The following is a 19940-nucleotide window of genomic DNA, read 5'->3' as shown; positions in this document are numbered from 1 at the left end:
CTGCCCTGAAAGTAAATCTGAAATGGCAGCTGAAGTGAAAAGTGGTGGTGGTGCCTCCCTGAGCTGGTTCAGTGCTGGGTGCCTGCTTGTCCGAATCTGAGAGCGAAGAAGGTAGTGGGTGACGCAGCTGTTCTGGGTAGGGGGGCAGCATAAGGGAGCTTTACTCTTAAAACGACCGCTACCTTTTTGCTTTGCTTCGCTTGCTTTTTCCTTGCTTGTACCGGGCGGGACACAAGCAACAACAATCTCGTGCTTGTTAGGTGGTCAGCGTGTTTCCAAGAGAGTCAACATCTTGCCATTGTACTTTAATTTACTAAGTGAAGAAGTGAAGATGAATAGCTTCATCTCTTTAAAATGTAAATGGTTTTTTCACTTGTTTTGAGAGAAATGTCCTGGAATGTGAACTCTAGATGATCTGGTGGCCTTTTGTGCTATGATAACTCATGGCTGTAGCCAAAGAAAACTGTTTCTTTTCCAGATAAAATGTTTCCTGTGTTGTCATTATGAACCGTCTCTCAACTTCCGTGGTGTAACTTTTCACAAGTTACTCATAGTTATTCAGCTGATTCAGGATGCTTGCTATTCCTTAAATTAGAGTTAATGATTTGGTTTTCCTTTCATAAAGGGATTCTGTAGTGAACCCAAAGCATGCTATGTCTAATGATTTAAGGGACTTTTAAAGCAGCCAGCTCTGTCTCTTAAAGGGATGTGAAGAATTAAAACCAGAAATTGTCCCTAATTCTGCTTTTTGGGCTTTCTTCCTTTGCCCTACCTTTAAATTCTCATCTTGTGTTTGTCTTGCTACCTGTGCTTGCTCGATGTCTTGACTTTTGTTTTTTTTAACCTGTTGCTGTCATCCTCCCTCTACCCCGTCCCTGGTGCCTGCAGCTCCTTCCTCTCTGGTGTTTCCAAGTCCTGGCTGCTCTGTCTGCAGCCTGTGCAGGAGAGTTGTGTGTCTCTTGCCCCAGCAGAGTGCTGGTGTGATCTCTGGGCTTGTAAAGAGGGGTGTCGGGGAGATGGTGGTTCTCTCTGCTGACGAAGATGCTGTTACTCTTTCTGATAGCCACGCTTTTTCTGATTTGCTTTATAAATATTGAGGGTTCTTCTGAGAAGAGCCAGAGTAACGATTTAGGAACTAGAAAGCAGGTAACGAGTGAGATTTAGCGTTTCTATCTGTCCGCTTCGAGAAGAGCGGTTTGTTGCTAGAGGACTCTTCCGTCTTGTTATGCCTTTAGCTTCCAGTCACATTCCGGTTAGCAGAGGCAGGGAATAAGCCTCACCATCTGCTTGCCTCTTGGAGAGCTGTTCTAGTGTAACGTTACCCATCCCTTTGTTTTCCGTCAAGGTGGCGTCTGAGAGAGACTTCCCTGTTCATCTGTGTGTATCGGGTTTTTTAAAGCTCCGTAGGAAACAGGTGACACTTAAGGCTCTGAGTCGCAAAGCTCAGATCAGGTGTCTCGAGAAGCGTCTTTAGCTCATGGGGAAGGAAAGGAGGATTTCCATTATTGTTCCTTAAGCGCTTTGCAGGTTCTTCTTTCCTGCCAGGGCTCTTTCCTTTCCCTTTGAACGCTTTTAAATTCTTCTTACTTTCCAGCTTGCCTTTTTGCTGTTGCTCAGCACACCTCCTCTCCCTTTGCCCGGTTCTGTGAACTCTTGTCGGTGCAGGAGCCCCTGCCCTTCGGCCCCTGATATCCGAGCGGTCTCCAAGCACTGCTGCCATGATGCAGTGCGTCTCCATGCTTTTTTAATTTTCCTTTTTTTGATGCTGTCTTCAAAGCAAGTTCTCGGCGTATTGTTGGCTGTAACCTTTCCCGCCTGCTTTTAAGTCCTTTAAATAAATCTGTCAAGTATTTCTGGGATGTAAGTTTTGAATAACATTTTCATACAAACTGTTCCAAAACAGAACTCGTCTGCAGACTGTGAATTTCATGTACGGAGGCTGGAGGGGTGTCTGCAGCATGTGGGAGAATCCTTATGGTTCTCTGCGCGAGGGAAGGGCAGGGTTTTCTTGGCTGGCCACGCTGAGCAGTGTGATGGGTGTATTTAATGGATACCTAATCATGTAGTGGAATTTTCTTGCGTGATGGTGGGGGTCCAATAGGTTTATAATTATGGCCTGTACTCGTCTGCAGAGCAATGGCTTTACGTGCCACTGCTTGTGGCACCTGCGTAAGCGTGTGAAGGACATCTGTCGCTTCTCATATGTCAAGAAAATGATGTCCTGAAGGAGCAAGGAGAAAAAGTATTTCTATGTTTGACTGTTTGACAAACAATGGTATTTTTAGCCATTTCTAGTTAAGTTTCTCATAGACTTTCTTATGTAAACTGTCATATTTAGAAGTTGTTCTGGACCAAAATGGGTACTTAGTAGAAAAAAGTTAGAGATGTTTTCTTACAGCATACTCACCAATAGGTTTGTATGAACTGGTAGTTGAACAATTTATGATGAAAACTGGGGCGGAGGGAGCTAGGAGAAGGAAGGGTTGAGATTAAAAGAGCAAGTAGTTCGGCAGCAGTCTTGAAATAATTGCCTTTTTCTGGTGGTGCTTGGGGTGGTATTCCTACGCGTTGGCGTTAGCCTTGAATGTTCCTTGGGGTGTGGGTGAAAAGCAGCTGAAGACTTTGGGGTGAGGTGTTGAACGTTTCTTATGTGTGTTTTTCTTTTGTTTTCTGCCTTTCCTGCAGGGAACAGTAACCGAAGAGAAATCAAAGGCTACCCACCATGTTTATCCAAGTCCTACCTCAATGGATGATGGTAAAGTTGCTTTCCAGTTTTGCAGTGGAATTAGCCAAGTAACCAAATTTTGTTAGTGCTTATGGGAGCTTTCATACAGACACGGAATGTTCCTAGCCTGCTCCTGAGAGCCACTGGAAGAGCGTTTCTAGGGTTACCAACTCCGAATAAAATTGTCATGTCCTGCTTCTAACTATTGGGTGTAACAGTCACGTGTTTAATTGGTGCAGCCTTTTCAGCTAAAGGTGCGTAACGCTGACTGCTCTTCAGTGATTGCTTGGAAATGGAGATATTGGTTATTGCTGAATGCAGCCCGATGTTTTGTTTGCCCCAGAGAACTTGCAGGCCGAAGGGGAGCGAAGCTGAGGGTCTGGAAGGACTTAAAGAAATTAACTTAGTTTAAAAATCAAAAGAGAAGGATCGTGAAAGTAGGGGGCTTAATGTTTCCGTTAATTACGTCTGTCTTTTGTTGCTTCTGAGGTGTGCCCCATTGTGTGAGCGTAGGTCAGAATGGAATCAAGCAGGTGTGTGAAAGGTAGATGGATGCTAAAGTAAACGAGAATCGAAGGACTGTGTGCCCTGCTCTCACCTTTCCCGGTGAGGGGTTGGGAATGCTGACACATACCACTGCCTGTGGCTTGGCCAGGTGGACACAACAGCAAGTAGACGTGGAAATAGAGATTGGTGGCTTTATTGTAGCACAGTCTGCCTCTCCGTGAGGTAAATAGTTCCACAAAAGCAATTTAACAGCTGTAACCTTCAGCAAATAGCAAAAAACCCCACTTCTTGACCTTACTGTCTTAAATACGTGTAGTTGTGTAGTGCCTCGTTGTCGAGCCTGAGCTTCACTGACAAGTGAGCTTTTTCTGGCGCTGGTGGCCGCTAGAGGGAAGTGTTCACTGCTGTGTGGGAACGGCCGCGGGTGGACTGTCCTCTGGTGCTGCCTGTGTTCTCTACCTCTGGTCATATCACGTGTAGCCACGGGTTTCTATTTGTTTTTAACCGCTTCAGGTTCTCAGAAAAGGGCCAAGCGTGGTAGATCCCAGCTGTCGTGTAGTCAGTGACCATGTAGATGTGCTAGAGAGCGCTCTTAACTCCTGGTTATGCTGAGGAATCAGCCGTGGATTCCAGCAGGGTAACTCGACACAGGCTCAGATCCTCAGGGTTTCTCTCTTGATGCTGCTCTGGGCCATATTGTCAATATTTGGGTCGCAGGGGGTAGGTTATTACATCGTGTCAGATGTGCAGTTTAAAAGAAAAAAAACCCTTTAAAGCTCAGGTCGGACTGAGCACAGGCCTTGCTGCAAAGTCAACAAAGGGCTAGTGTTGCTCAGTAAGTCTGTGTGAACTGGAAGTCATTATTAGCACTGCTGTGGAAGAAGGGAGTTGAAATCCAAGTGTTGTTGGACTCTTGGAAGTTTTTTATTAAAACTATTTCACCACCATACCCTGCCCTGACGTTCTTCCTTCAAAACTCTGTTGTTCTTTTAAATACCTGTTGAGAGTAGAGTTAGTACTTTTGAAATAAATATAATCAATAGAAGACGTTAATGAGGGGATTCAGGTGTCTAACAAGGCTACAAAAAGACGAGGGGAAACATTTACCACTTGACAGGAAGGCGTTTTGGGAGGAGTTTAGTCTTTTTGTTTATACAGAGATTAAAGAAGTGGCAGACTGGAGCGTGTGTCTGTCTCTCCATGTTGTTTCTGCTGTCTTTACCGAATGTCCTCTCGGAGGATTTGCTCGGTGCTGTTCTGAGGTCCAGGCCCAACCGGCCGAGGAGTTTGGGCGATGAGACGGGACGAGAGGAGGTGGCAGAGGATAGTGCTTCCCCCCGCCAGCCAGAAACGCCTCGTGCTCCATTGGCAGAGAGATGACTGTTTCAAGCCTCTTTGGACCTTAGTCTGCAGTGTGTTGGGGTGTGAATGGACGTGGCAGGAAAGGGAACGTAATAATTCTTAGCATTAAAGTGTCTTCACTGACGTGACATCGGTGTCGCACGCAGGCAGAGCCCCGGCATGCTTGGACGTGGCCGAGGCGTCGCTGTGGCAGGCCAGGCCCTGCAGCGGGCTTTCGTCCGAGGTGGCTGCAGTAACCTCGCTGTGACTGGAAAAGCAGATACAGTGTTTGCTGTGTTTTACGAGCTGGGTGTGATGCTAGAGCTCTTTCTCTTTGCAGATGAATGGCTGAGACCTGTGATGAAAAAAGACAAGCAGGTGCTGGTGCACTGGGGCTTTTTTCCAGACAGGTAAGAAAGCAGACCCCGAATCTTACTGGCTTTGTTGGAGGGAAGGTCCTGATTAAAACTTGCAAGTAGGAAGATCCATGTCCTCAAACAAGCTGCTGCTGTAGCTTGCTGAGTCCTGCCGGTCCGGGCAGCAGTGCCCTGGGGTGATCAGCAGGGAACCTGCCTGCGGAACGGCCCGGCGGCGGGGCTGCACGCACCACGCACGCTCCTTCCTTGCTCTGCAGAACGCGGCGGGCTCGGACCTGGCTCACGCTGGCTCGTCTGAAAAATTAACGCAAACCTGCAGTACTGCACTCCTGCTGCTCTGACTCCGAAGGACTGCGCGTTGCCGGTCCTGTTGGGAGCCAAGCAGCGTTGGCTCGTGGAGCGTAACCACGCGGTAATTTAGCGGTGCTGCCGTTTGGCTCAGTGGCCCAAGCTTGAAAAGACCTAATTGGTGGTTTGAGGCTGCCCTGTGCCTTCCCGTTTGTGACGCTGGCGAGTGGGCGAGGGTGGAAGAGGAGAGTCTGTGGTTCTGCAGGGCCTCCAGTGAGGCTGCCAACTGAACCCGAGTTTCAGAGGGTGGAGTGAGCCTTTCCATCAGACTTTGAAGCCAAAAGGGAGAACTTCCGATCACTTGGCTGAACTTTCTTCAGCAAAGAAGGATTTCACTTGCCTTTAGTCAAGGGCAAGTGGCTGTTGAAAGCAGGTATTTGAGAAAGCTGTCCTCTGTTGTTAGAAGGTGTTAAAAGGTAGTGTGTGTACTGTTAGTAACTTACATGTACTTGGAGTAACTGGTTTCTCAGTCCAGGTTATGGAAAACTCAAGAGATTGATAACCCAGCACTGGCTTCTATTTAAATAACCTTTTCAGGGCACCAAGATCTGCTCTGCTGTGCATGCACAGAATTCTCAGGAGCCAGGTGCCTATTTCGATGGAAGGGAGCAAACAGCAATCACACCTCAGTTTGCTTCTTCGTACGGATGAAGAACCTTTAAATATTTTTGTATTTATATCAGTAGTCAAGTTTGTGTTGACTCTCTGTGTGTGTGTGTATATATTTATAAGTATCAGTATAAACAGGAGGAATGCTGTGTACACATCTGTGCTTGGTACGACTTATCCCAGTTGCTCAGTGTTGCCTGGTGTTGATTACAAAGTATTTTGGCATTAGCTGTTACTAAGTGCAATTTTTTAGGGTTTATAACTAGGCTTTTGAGGGAATAGCATGTGGAAAAGTCAACGTAAAGAATGAATGGTTTCTACAGCAGTAGGGGTTGAAGGAGAGGATGCATACTTCTTCCTGGGAGATACTGGGAATCCAGTAGCTCTTGCTTTAAACTGGTAAGAACAGAAACAAGTTAATGCCAGGGTTTGAACAGGCAACTCAGAAACACGTTTGTACCCCTGAATCTAGGGAGCAGATTTGCAATTTTAAGCTGGAGCTGGCTTCACTGAGATGGCTTTTCAGTTCAGAGAGCTACAAATGGGCAGTAGCTGCCTTGGAGCCCTCCCTTTTCAGTGTGTCCTGTTCCTGTAGCAGAAACCAGTGGTTATTCCTTTAACTTTTCATGGAGTGGAAAGTACTTTGCTATTCTGTCCGAGTGATATGATTTGCACATGTCAAAATTGCTGAATATTCCTGCTGGTGATCTTTCTGGATGAAGAGCCGTGGGGACCAATTTTGTTTTCTCTTGACTCCTCTCGTTAGCTATGACACTTGGGTTCATGCCAATGAAATAGATGCTGAAATTGAAGATCCTCCAATTCCTGAAAAGCCATGGAAGGTAAGTCTCTCTCAAACAGTTTCCCAGAGTTGCTGTACTGGTACAGCTCATGCTCAGGTGCTACTAGAGATGTTTTAGCAGGGTGCTGAGGAACAAGGGCTGTATTTCCATATACATGGAAAAGCAAAGTGGTATTTCTAGAGCTGTAATGAAAACGTTAAAACTTTTCTTTGGTCTGGGGGGAACTCTGTTGAAAAAATACTGTATTTTGTCAGTGAAAAGGAGGCACTTGTGCATTCCTGATAGTGCCAGAGTTACCGTGTTTATTTTGGCGTGGCTTGGGGTGTTTTCTGTTAAAGGTAAGTCCCTCCCTTACTGCTGAGTGCAGCCATCTCTGGGGTGAAAGCTGACAGCTCGTTAGAAGGGGCAGTGGCATTGTACAGCGTTTGGGGAGAGGAAGTGGGGAAAAGACAGTGCCTTCATGATGGTTTTGGAAGAATATTGTTAGAGAAAAGGACTGTCAGGTTAGAAACCGAGACTATCACACACGTAGTACAGGGCTTGAAACCTGTTTGGTGTGCAGACGGTTCATCTGATTCTGTAATACAGAAGTGGCCAAAAATACTAGGAGTTGGAGAATGTGGAAGTTAAGCAGTTTGTTTAGGAGAACAAATCTGAATTTTTGAAGTCTATGGTACCATTGGAGTCTTGTGTGTTCTCTTGGAGTGACTGTAATGGCAGCGTTATTTCCAGCGGATTCAGCTGTTGGAATCAAAGCAGAGCTGTGGTCTGGGTGGCAGACTGTGTGTGGCCCTGGGCTCCCCGTCCCCTGGTTTCACACTGCTACAGAAGCTCTTGAGTGAGCTTGTCTTAGCCCAGTACCACGGTAGATACCAGCTTCTGTGTGCTGTTGGTACAGGGCACCGGTCAGTGTGTGTCCTTGATTTCGCTAAGTTCTCCCAAAGCCTCGGCATTGCTGGTGAATCCTAGGGTATGAATGCAGCTGTCCCTAGGGTGAGGGTCAGCCTGGGAGTGTCTGAGAGAACCAGTAGCTGTTTCAAGACCTGTGAAGGTGATACCTCACCTTCCTTTAGGGAAAGGTTCGATTTAGCGGCAGCTCTGCTCTTACCTGCTGTCGTGATGTGCAAGAAGTCAGCGCGTCTCAGTCTGCTGAACAGGCGAGCGCTCAAACCACGATCAGCAGCCGTGTTTAGGGTCTCTACACAATTAGTTCTCTTTCTGCAGAAATGATTTGCCTTTGATTTACCTCACTGCAGCTGAACCGTACAGAACAGTTACAATCACAGCGGTAAATGCTCTATCGTCCTTTTACTGGGCTTACTCTTCTATACATAACATGCGATGTTGGTCTGTGTATGCACTGTTGGTCTGAGCAGCTGAGGTCAGAAAATAACCTGATTTCTGTTCAAACACCGCTTATTCCAAGTAGTTACCTGTCAGGCTTTTTGTGTATAAATCTTACTATAAATGGTAAGATATAACAGGTTGTGTAAACCATAGATTGTATGATTCTAAAGCTCAAGAATTCAGCTATGTGAACTAGAACTTTATTTGAAGATTGATATTTTGAATCAAGATAATAAATCTTTCCAGATATGGCTCATGCTTCTTAATCTTTTTTGGTCTTTTGTGCCACATCTCCTAAGGTGATCTGGATATTTAGATGATTTTGATGGTAGTTGTCAGCATCCAAAGTCCACTCTTAATGCAGAGCTGTTGTGCCGGCTGTGAGAACTGACCTCACGCTTCGGGAGGCTTAAAGATGACTGAGGAACAGACATGGCATTCAGTAGACTTATGGCCGTGTTCATCTTTTTTGGTATTGCTTCATGAAACCATCATCTGTGGTGTGTAAAACCACTAGGAGATATTTGGATGTTCAGACCCTGATAACAGAGCTGCCAGTACTTCATCCTGTGAGGTCTGTCATTATGTTTTCAAAGAGCATCAGCGTGTCGATATGTCGCTCTGTTCTTTAGGTTCACGCCAAGTGGATTTTGGACACGGATGTATTCAACGAATGGATGAATGAAGAGGATTATGAGGTAGATGAGAACAGGAAATCAGTGAGTTTTCGGCAGAGGATCTCCATGAAAAATGAAGAGGTAGGTGGCTCTCTGCTCAATGAGTGGCCTGTTGATACATTAATATTCTTTATCTCTGTGTAAGTCAAATTTTGGGGACTCAGAGTTGCTAAAGTTAAGCTAGTTGGACAGTTTGAGGTGCCTATGGTAACTTTCTTCTGACACTTCCTTTATCCAGAAGTGTAAACGTGCACTTGGATTTTTAGTTATTATTTCCCCCTTTCTGAGGATGGTAAGAGAGAGGCCCCACTCTGTGCTTTCTCATCAATGAAGCCAGGGGTGTGTTAAACAGCATCGGTTAATCCTGGGTTTCCAAGATCTCTGCACTTGTTGAGACTAATCTTTGTATCCCTCCCCATGCAGGAGGTTAGTTCAGGCTCTGAAAACACCTTCACTCAGCCTTGAGGCCAGGCCTCTCACTGGGAGATCTCTCCTGTTGGGTAGAGTACAGCCAACAAGGCGCGCATTCCTGTTTGAATCTTGCTGGGTTTAAGAGCACAGTTCGGAGGCGCACAGCCATTGCAGCGCCTGGGGGGTGGCTGCAGAAAAGGTGTGGGTTTTCATGTTGGCAAAGGGGAGTATTCTGGAGCTGAACGTGGTGCCTGTGGTGATACTATTGCTATTAGCTTCCCTGTTGTCGGGCGTGCTAGGGAAGAGCGTAGCCTACAGCGTCTCAGTGACTGTAGTATTTGGGATGAGCTAACTACTTCACTTCTCTAACAGCCTGTACGTAGTCCAGAGAGGAGAGACAGGAAAGCAGCAGCCAGTACAAGGAAGAGAAAGCATTCTCCTTCTCCACCCCCTACTCCTGTGGAGTCAAGAAAAAAAACAGGAAAGAAAGGGTGAGTGTCTAAGTCCTGGAATTTGGGGCGAATTTTCTTGAAGAAATGCTTACGGGGAGATCTCTGTCGCCTTGCACTTGTCTCGCCTTAGATTACAGTAGAATAATTATTTCTACCATAGACTGGAGTGATTTGGTTTGTGCAGTATGTGTTCTCTTTACTCCTCTGTAGGAATGATGGCCTGCAGGAGGAGGAGGATCTAGTGCAGGGTGTGTTATCTGTGTCAGTGACAGGGTTCATTGCTGCGGCACGAGTAGAACTTCCCGAAAGTTTTACTCAGCTGCCTCTGAAATCACTCAGGCTGGTTCTGTTTGTGCAGTCACGTGGTGCGTGTGCGCTTTTTGAAGTGTAGCCCCATAAATTACTGCTTTTCATGGAATTTTTTAATCTACGTAGCCAGGTGTTTTAAGTCCGCTTCTCAAATGCAACTTTAACAGAGTAGCATTTGTGGCCTATAGATCAGGGGTTTTTGCTAGTTTGATCTCTGGGGAAAAAAAAAGCCAATATTTATTCAAATAAAAGCTTATTTATGGGGGTTTATGTGTGGATATGGAGGGGAGCACTTCTCAACTAAAAATTCAGATCTTTAATAGACCTCTTGGGCTCTAATAAGACAAACCTGGAAGTTTATCTGAGGAGAGAAGGAATTAGTTGATAATCTGAGTTCCTTTTTGTGCCAAGTGTAAAGCCTGAGTTCAGCTCTGTCAGGAGAGGTGTGGGTGACTCTGCCTTTGCTCCCAAAACGGCTTCCTCGGTACACGGAACCGACCACCCAGCGCACCTTGCAGCGGGCTGCTGCCTCCCACTCTGTGCCCCCCGTGCCCTTGCTGCGCCCCTGAGGAGGGCAGATGCGAGGGGATCGCTGCTCCCTGGAATCTCACTGGGGTGCAAGCGCTGCCGGCGGGCTGGAGACACTTCTGGGTTGGAGTCGAGATTTATTTACAGTTGTAGTCTCCGGTCTTGAAACAGTGGGGAAAAAACGTTTGTTGTTTTTTGAAACTTACTTTGTTTTAGTAAAGGACAGAGGATATTTTTCATTAACTGCACCAGCACCACTTCCTACAGCATTCATGTTCCCGTACGTGTGTTAGCTCCGTCCTTTAATCCTGATGTCTGAAGAGTAACGTCAAGATGGGAACATCTGACACTTGCAGCTGGCAGAGAATTTGTGTATGATCTGTTTTAGACAAGCAGCCTTATATGGGAAAAGGAGAGGGCAGAAAGAAGAAGATGAGCAAGAAGATCTTACGAAGGACATGGAGGATCCGACACCAGTACCTAATATAGAAGAAGTGGTACTTCCCAAAAATGGTAAAATATGCATACGCTGGATTCTTTGAGTATTAAAAGAATTGCTTAAACTGGGCTGAAAAAATACAGATGTATTTTGTCGAATCTTTGAAATACTTTGTAGCCGTGGGGCCAGCTGATCCGTGCTCATCGAAATTTATCTGGTCAGGGGTTTCAGTGTGGCAGCTGGGAAGGGCGGCAGGTTCACCTTCTCTTGGCTTTTTGAAACACGTTTACGAAAATCCGCTGAAATGTTTGGTTTCACCTATTTTAGGATTGCTCTCGCCCATTATGCAGAGTTCATGTTTTGGGGGATGGAGTTTTCTGGAGGGAAATAGCTGTACGCCGAGTACCCAAGATAAGCACATTAAATGAGTGGAAGCTAGCGATGTGCCAGATGCATTCGGGTCTTAATCCTTTTCAGAAAAGTGTTGATCTGTGCAGTACCTCTTAAGTAAAGATAAGTCAGAAAAATAATTCCTTCCATCCAGCCCTTGACGCACAACGATTTTGGGTGTCACACCGTTTGGTTTTCGCCTGGTTTGAACTTGGGCCTAAGAATCGTTACGTGTTGCACAGGTGGGAAAAGTGCCGTGCTTGGTCCCCTGGCTGCGTGACTAGGAGCTGCTTTGGGCTCAGATGAGAAGTTACAGGGAAACAAGCGGCCTGTTGTGCTCCAGGTCACAGGAGTTCCTCTGTGCAGCTGCAACGACACGACCAACAGCACTCTTTATTGATAAGATCGTAGAAGCATGCTAGGCTTTGATAATTGTGTCTTGTCTGGTGGTTACTCATCAGAGTTTCCGTCTCGCTTACTTTTGTAGTGAACCCAAAGAAAGACAGTGAAAACACGCCTGTGAAAGGAGGAACGGTAGCAGACCTCGGTAAACCCAACAAACACCCAGCACCCTCCGGCACCCCCTCCCCAAGCTTTACAGTAAAGTCTTGCTTGCAGGCCAACAGAGTGATGGTTTTAAATCTCTCAGTTTTAAAAGGAGTCTCTAATTCTACTCTTCTATTAAATTAATTCAGTTTTCGTATGTATTTGAGTTGAAATATATTGACTCTTTTTCACTTGTAAGGCTGTTCCCTTGTAGACTTCTGGGTTTTTTAATATATGACATATAAACTCTTTCCTGGCAAAAATTTTGTTTCTCACTGGGAATCAAGGTGAATCTCAGGTTCCTTGGGCTTTGCTGAGCCTTTGGCCTAAGAGAGACAAGCTAGTGTCCTGTATCCTATTATACAAGGCTACTTCAAGGGCACTGGGAAAGGCGGTAATTGGGCGTGGATTCCCAAGTGTGGAAAAATTGTAATTATCTGTCTTCTGTATTCTTATCTGTTCCCTTGCCTGGGATAGTTGAGTGCCTGTGTAAGGATGAGATTGCCCTAATGGTGTGTGGTCCACTTTGCTTTCCCCCTCACTTCCCTCCCAAAACAAATGAAGTCTTCTTTCCAGTTAAGCAGTTGCTAGGAGGCCATGTGAGCGATCAGACGCTTCTTATCAGCGTAACTCTCAACGCTTTTACCTTTCAGATGAACAGGATGAGGAGACAGTGGCAACTGGAGGAAAGGTAACAGCAGCTGTTTCCTACTAACTTTGGTAGAAATTGAGATCATGGAGTCGTGGCATGGTTTGGGTGGGAAGGGACCCTTCAAGGCCGTCCAGTCCAACCCCTGCTCCCTGCTTTAGCTGGATCACGTTGCTCCCAGCCCCGTCCAGCCTGACCTGGAGTGTTTCCAAGGATGGGGCACCCGCCACCTCTCTGGGCAGCCTGGGCCAGCGTCTTGCTGCCCTCATCGTGAAGAATTTCTTCCTTACATCTGGTGTAAATCTCCCCTCTCTTAGTTTAAGACCGTTCCTCCTTGTCCTATGCACATCTTAATCTCATCGTCAGTAACTTAGCCTGTAATGCTTTTCAAGTGATAGGTAAGATCGTTCCTGATAGGAGTGTTGTTTTGCTGTTATAAAAACGCTGCAAATGCGGTGAGATTGTTTTGTATTTTTAAATCTAGCATGTTAAAAATGAGAATGAGGAGACGGATGCAAAGTGTTTTCAAAGAAGGGTTTTTCAGATACGAGATTTTTTTTGAAAGGTTATGCTTTTTCTTTGGGTTTCAGGAGTAAATCTAAACCCTGGATAGCCTTCCTGATCGTTTTAGTGGAGTTGCCAGGGTAGTTTCCGTATCGAATGGCGTTGTTGGTGTGCCAGGCACTATTTTTAACAGCTTGCCTGGTGTAAGAGGGCCGCCGGATCGTGCGGGTTCCCGGCTGCGTTGGGTTCGTGCAGCTGCAGGCCTGCACGGGCACAAACGCTGGGTGTGTCCTTCGTTACACACGTAATGCAGAGAGCCTGACTTCCCGTGCTCGTGGTGCTTCTAGTTTTGCTGCGTTTCGGTTCGTACGTCCGGTCTGTCTGGGTGTGTTCAGCTGTGCTCAAGCATCCTTTGTCGTGGTTTAAAAGGGGGAAGGGGGCAGCTGGAGGTGTGCAAAGCACCGGCTGGCTGGTAGGCGGCCGTTCTTTTGGGGTTTAGGTGCAGGTGTCGCCCTAAAGAGCCGTGGGTTTGAGTATCGAGGTGCAGACAGGCGGCAGAGATCACCAGAATACGACTCTTAGCCCAGCGCTGCTTTCCACGTTGGGGAAACCAGCTCGGGAGGAGCGTGACAGCAGGCTTTTCCAGGGTGGGAAATGCTCTTTTGTTCTGGTGTAACTTCTCCATCCCGGGGTGTTGAGTGACCTGGAACTGTGGGACTCCTGCAGCAACCTTAGTATTTGTTCTGTGTTAGACTGGAAGACGTTTGCTTTTTGCGTCCTGTGCTAAATGGTGGGGGGTTTGGGGTGGTTGCCTGTTTCTCTGTTTAAGGAGTGCATTTTTTAGAGGAGAAGGTGGTGGGAAGTTGAGGGGATGATGAGAGGAAGGCCTTGTTTTCTATGGCCAAACTGCTAAATATATTTAGAAGAATACCTCTGGGGGAATTTAGTCCCAGAAAAAGACACATCATTGATACCAGTGACTCTCTAAGATCTTGCTTTAGCGACTTTGTTATTTTTAAGTCTGTTCTGTTTCTCTGAAATCCGTCTGGATTAGTAATTCAGGTGAAGAAAACCATTTGATGCTGAGTTGCCTATGGGCTCTTCAAATAGCACCTGAGGTTCCTTACACAGTTCGTATCCTCTCCTGACCCTCTCTTTCTGCTGCCTCACTGCCCTTCTCTGTCGTTTTGGATCGGGAAGTGGATGTGTGCTGGAACTCCGGTTGCAGAACGCCTCGTGTTCTTGGGAGGCTTCTGTTGTGAAGCAACAGAAAGTGACCAGAGACTTGTCCTCTGCTCGGGAATCCTCTGAGCTCTTGCTCACAGGAGGCGTCACGGCCCCGTGTGAGCAAACTCCGGGGCCTGGTCACCCTCTGAGTGGAGGCAAGTGCAGAGACAGGCAGAGTTACAAGCTGAACTGGGATATTTCCCTCTTGCGAAGAAGAGATGCTAAGGCCGGCTTTAAGATTGATCAAAGTGAGTTTATCCAAGCAAGAATTTAGTGTCATGAGATGCAGTTTGGCAGACATGAAGCTGTTACTGCTGACAAGTGTCTCCCAGTGAAACTAGAAGTAACGAATCTGATTTCCTCTAATGCTCTTCTGAGGAGTGAGAAAGTTAACGGGGGAAGAGTGGCGAAAAGCACAAGCCGTCTCAGCCAACATTGCGCAGGGGTGCGGTGTCGGTAGCCGGAGGTGGCGGGACGAGCTCGGCTGGCAGCTCGCAGAGTGCTCCGGAGTCGTGCCGATGTGTTGCGCGTGGCTGCAGTACGCTGCAGAACTGAAACACGGCGTTTTCTCCCGTGGTTGGAGGGTGCTTGATTTTATAAACAGGAGGGGAAGAGGGGTCTGACTGCACCGCCAAGTATGTCCCTGAGATTTGAGGGCTGGCTCTGTAAAAACTTCTCACTGGCCTTACGCTTCTTAAAATATTTCTATGAACGCAGGTTACACTTTCTCTGGTCCCTGAGATTTTTTCCTGTTAGCCAGAGATTGCGTCAGGAAAAGTTTCTTGTGCACAGGATTGGGCTGACTTTGTGCTGGCTGGGAGCTGTTCGCCATGTCTTGCAGCCTCCTAACTGTTGCATTCCCTCCATGGTACAGGAAGATGAAGATCCTAACAAGGGGGATCAAAGTCGGTCAATTGATCCAGGCGAAGATAACGTCACAGAACAAACCAACCACATCATTATTCCAAGCTATGCATCTTGGTTTGACTACAACTGGTAAGAAAGGGATTGGGAACTGGGGGAAGACTTAGCGTTTTGATGGGTTTTCTCATCAATCAAGCTGGGCTTATTTGATGAAACAAGCAGACTTCAAAGGGTTGTGCTGGAATACCAGGGTTTCTAAAAGAAATAATTTAAAACGTTACCCTTGCCATCAGTGTTCTCCCCCGAAACAGCCTTTCGAAGGTGTGCGGAGTGCTCAAGGTGATTTAGTATTTGGCAGCTGAACTGTACGTTGTCGTTGCAGCATTCACGTGATTGAACGTCGTGCTCTTCCAGAATTCTTCAACGGAAAAAACAAGTCCAAGACTCCAGAAATGTAAGTAAAACATGTGAATACAGGCGTGTTGGAGTGCAGCAAGGTATAAAGGAGCTTCCAGCGTCACGAGTCCTGTGGGCACTTCAGCTGTGCAGGGGTTAAGCAGATGCTGTCTCTAGGGGACGGAAGAAGGAGAGAGCAGCTGTGCAGCCATTTCTTGTGGTTTGGTAATGTCTGTGCGCTATTGTAGTAGAGGTAAAAGTATAAGTATCAAAGTAATGGTTAATAATGGTTATCCAGGAAAAATAAAGCTATTTCTCCCGAGAAATACTGGAACAAATTGTTGAACTTTTTTGTGTGTCCAAAGACATCTGAAAAAAATCTCAGGATACTGTAGAAACTTAATAATCCTCCTTATTTTTCTCTCTCTTCTCATACCATGCTGTATTTTTGGGACTCGGGAGTTTTGTGTGTAAGCACCGATCCCCGAGTTTGCCGTGGGATGCTGTGCCAGGCTGCGGGATGGGTTTTGCACAGTGATCTGTCTTGATTTCACGGTTCCCTGAGCGGCTGATGGGTAATTTTGAAAGTGCAGGTGGGGGTCAGAAAATGAATCTTCACAGACCTGAGATGTAACTGTGTTTTCAAAGACTTGGCAGTCTGATTTAAATCAGAGAGCTGGAGTTGTGCATTGCAGGAAGAAAAATATTTTTTCTTATATAGCTGTTCCCAGCCCTCTAGTGACATTTTAATTCTGGACACGCCTGTTAAGCCTAGTGGAGTTCTCTCTGTTGAAATTAGAGCCAGTTTGTACCTGTCTCGTCCCCTTGTGCGATGTGGTATCTCCTGCAGAACGTCAGCAAGTGTAATTTTGGATTACACACACGCAGTTGTGTAAGCCGCTTCCCTGAAGCTGTTTAAAATAAACTTTAAAAGCTGATTATTGTGTTGAGGTATTGCAGGCTTTTTGATACATCGGAGGGTTAACGTCGGGTCTGACTCAGCAAGATAAGCTGCTGCTTTTGCATCAAATGCTTGTCTTGGGACTCCAGTGCAAGGCTTGTTAGGTGCACTGCTAAAAGTACGCCTCCCCTGCTCTGAGAAATTTCTGTTACAGCAGTAAATTTAGTTACTCAGAGCGATCTCGAAAGGTGATTGACTAAAGGAAGATGATCAGCGTCAGGCTTTTGAACAATGTGCTTGTTTATTAAAATTATAATCCTGAAACCTGAGAGTCACAAAAAATAAATCATAAATTTGAACACCGTTGTGTGCTTGTCGACTTGGGCGGTGGGACGAGGCTGGTTGTGTTCACTTTGTCTTGGTACCGAGTCTTGGTCTAGGTCCCCCCAAAAGCAGCTTTGGGGGATTTTAAACCCTTTTTTTTGAATTAACTACCAAGTGAAGTGTTTGAGGTGTCTTCTCAGTGCACCAGCAAAGCCGTGTGTCTTTCATCCACAGCATTTCTTCAAACTAACTTTTTTCCTCAGTTTCTTCTTAGTGCAAATGGTGGCGGTAGCACCATCTGCGTCGCTCTTCTGGCGGGTGAGCCAGGCAGGCTTCGGAGAGAGTGGCCTCGTGCTTGAATCTCCTCTTCTCAGGCGCGACTGTTGTTTTGTGAGGCTTCTGATCTAGTGTCCAGACGGAAACTGGAAACTAAGCTTTTTCAGCCTGGAGAAGAGAGAGCTTGGGGACCTCATAGTAGTTGCCCAGTGCACAAGGAGGTTGGTGAGGTGATGGAGCCAGGCTCGCTATTGAGGTGCGTGGCAGAAAAGTAAGTCAAACTGGAACACAGCAAGTCCTGTCTGATGTGAGGGGAAATTTTAAATCTGAAGAAGATGAAGCATTGGGATGGGGCCCTGGCGAGTTGGGAATGTTCTTCCTCAGAGTCTTTCAGGCCTTGCTGGACAAAGCCCTCAGCAACCTGGTCAAAATCCGGTGCTGACCGTGGTTTGAGCAGGAGATTGGCTTAGAGGCCTCCCGAGGTCGCTGGCACCCTGAATGATTGTCAGCCTGTAATCTTAACTCGTGACTCCTCTGCGTGTCTGAGTTGCAGAGGTGACTGTAGCTGCATCATAGTGATTCCAAACTGTATTTGATCCAAAATGTGTTTCACACTAACTCTGCTCCATCAGTTTTACTCTTCAGCGTATTTTTGTTTCGGAGTTTCTAGGACTTGCTGTCTAGGACTGCAAACAGAGTGAATGGTGAAAGATTGCTTCTTTGAAAGATATTTGGCACTGATGGGGCCATCACGTGTAAGCCCGTGCTTCCTTCTTCCATTGACGTCAAAACATCAGGTCTCCTGATGCTCATCCGTGAGCTGCTACTGGTTATTGCCGATGAATGAAGCAAATCAGGGACCCCTCCCACTCCTGGTGTTATCCCAGAGATGTATTTTTGTTGCCATTTAGGGATTGTGGGAGTAGCATTTGGTCTTGGCTTTGTTCTCTTTTTAAATAAAATAGAAACATCCTTCTGAATGGCAGTGTCTTGCCTCCAGCTGAGTTTTCAGGCCAAACAAAATACCGTGCTTCAGGAGCTCACACAGGTTCATTCTTGTGACAGTAGTGCCTGGGGGGTGGTTTCTGTCTTAAAAGGGGTTTTAACTAAATACTAGTTGACTTAACCTTTCTTGCTGTTGACAAGTTGTAGCTGATGGGTCGTCGTTGCCAAAAGCAGATTTCCTTCAGGATGAACAATGAATTTCTGCAGCCAAGACCACTTGAAGGTACCTGTTCTGGAGCAGGTGCCAACCCAGTTCTCCCCCGGAGCATTCAGAAATGTTCCCGAATATTCCTCTATGGAAGATGCTCCCTTTTTGTTTCTTGCCTGCCAAACATTCAGCACGGAGGAGCACACCACCTAGTCCCACGACTTTTTTTTTCATAATTTGGTCGGAATGAAGATGTGGTATTTTGGCAGGAACGTGTTCTTGCAGCATCTGTCTGCTTCTGTCTTGCCTGCAAAAGGCCTTGGTGTTCCAGCTCAGGATGATTTGTATTTTTGGTTACCAGCTGCTTTTGCACACAGCCTGTGAGACGTTCCCAGCTTGAATTTTCCAGAGGCAGAAATCTGCCTATAATACGCTGTTTTGAACACATCTTTTGCGTAGGATACTCCCTTGTATTTGGCAGACGGGTTTTGTTCCATCTAAAGAATAGGGCTAGCAATAACTTTGTTCTGTGCAACTTGTATTAGGAAGCGTTAGTACATTCCAGAAACTTCCTGAAAATACTGAAGAAGCCTGCGAAGCAACGCCTGCAGTGCAGGAAACAGGCTGAACCCCAACACCTGCTTACTTGGGCTGAAATCTGAGGATTTCGTGGGGGGATCACTTCTGCCTTAGCTGTTCCCAGCTCAGCGAGTGGGGAGTGCTTGCTGGCTTCTGGGTTCTTGCCCTCTGCTTGTCAAAGATCTTGTCATCTCCATTTTGCTCTTCTCTAACCTCTCCTTCCTGATGTTTTTATGCGTTATGAAGTTCACATGTAGGAACAGCAGTGTTCTGTCCAGTTTTCTGCATAGCTGCTTTCCTGCCAGGTTCCCAGGGGGTATTGATGAGGATTATTTAGCCTGTTTCCACGTGAAGACCAGACCCTGGCAATTTCTTCTGCAGCCAGCAGTCTCTTGAGTGAGTACTCTGTCAGTGACCAAGCTCCAGCTGTAGTCAGAGCGATTCGGAGTGGGGCAAGGATCTATTTTTTTTGCCTATTTCCACCGAAGATGCAATGTCTGTCTTTAGAACCTGAGAGGGTAAGACCATCCACCCATCCCTGATCTCTGCGTGTAGCCGCAGAGCTGCAGCAAAGGCGTGAGAGGAGGTGCTTACCTTCCTCTTCGGGTTATTAGTGCTGGAAGAGCAGATGGTTTGGGTTGTCGTCCTGTCTTTTACCTTCTGATCCCTCTGGTGCAAGACTCGCTGCTGCTGCTCTTGGTTGCAGTTTTCAGAGTAGTCAAGGTAGCCGTTTGAGTGGCTTCATTTTGTTTATTTGACTAGCCCACGGCTATTTGTGTGTGTTGCAATTTAAGCCTGCTTTGATGTACTGCTAGTCCAAACACAGATAAAATCGAGAATGAAACAATCTGGAAGAGATGGGTCATATTCAGCGTGTGTATTTATTATAAAATTCTGCCTGCCTATTGCTTTTGAAACCAATTTGTGAATTTCTTCAATAGAAATGACCTGTTGCTGTTTGCTTGTCAGTAATACCGGTGTTTGGAGAAGGTGGATCCTAAAACACTCTAAACTTGTTAGACATCGGTGTACATGAGCTACGCCCCGATTGTCTTTCAGATACCTGGCTTACCGCAACTTCATGATTGACACCTATCGCTTAAACCCTCAAGAGTACCTGACCAGCACCGCCTGCAGAAGGAACCTGACTGGAGACGTGTGCGCTGTCATGAGGTAAAAGCCATGGATCCTTCAGCCCCTGGCTTCACCTTAACATAACACATAGGAGATGCGTTGGGAATGGCAGTGTTCCGGTGTG

At 46.5% G+C, this 19940-nt stretch overlaps 1 protein-coding gene across 1 annotated transcript in view; it reads left to right on the top strand.

Annotated features, from left to right (window-relative positions):
• SMARCC1 (SWI/SNF related BAF chromatin remodeling complex subunit C1) overlaps positions 1–19940 on the top strand; it is an 84890-nt gene that overhangs the window by 17863 nt on the left and 47087 nt on the right. The window contains exons 6-16 of the mRNA XM_086466319.1: positions 2686–2755; positions 4914–4983; positions 6674–6749; positions 8690–8815; positions 9518–9636; positions 10823–10947; positions 11751–11810; positions 12463–12500; positions 15064–15185; positions 15436–15507; positions 19742–19855. Coding sequence (XP_086322445.1) covers positions 2686–2755; positions 4914–4983; positions 6674–6749; positions 8690–8815; positions 9518–9636; positions 10823–10947; positions 11751–11810; positions 12463–12500; positions 15064–15185; positions 15436–15507; positions 19742–19855 — 992 coding nt within the window. The remainder of the gene's footprint in view (positions 1–2685; positions 2756–4913; positions 4984–6673; positions 6750–8689; positions 8816–9517; positions 9637–10822; positions 10948–11750; positions 11811–12462; positions 12501–15063; positions 15186–15435; positions 15508–19741; positions 19856–19940) is intronic.

Source organism: Leptosomus discolor, chromosome 6 (genome assembly GCF_034619465.1).
Source record: "Leptosomus discolor isolate bLepDis1 chromosome 6, bLepDis1.hap2, whole genome shotgun sequence".
Classification (NCBI taxonomy): domain Eukaryota; kingdom Metazoa; phylum Chordata; class Aves; order Leptosomiformes; family Leptosomidae; genus Leptosomus; species Leptosomus discolor.
Note: the sequence above shows the minus strand (reverse complement) of the source record. Positions and strands in the feature narration are given on the sequence as shown.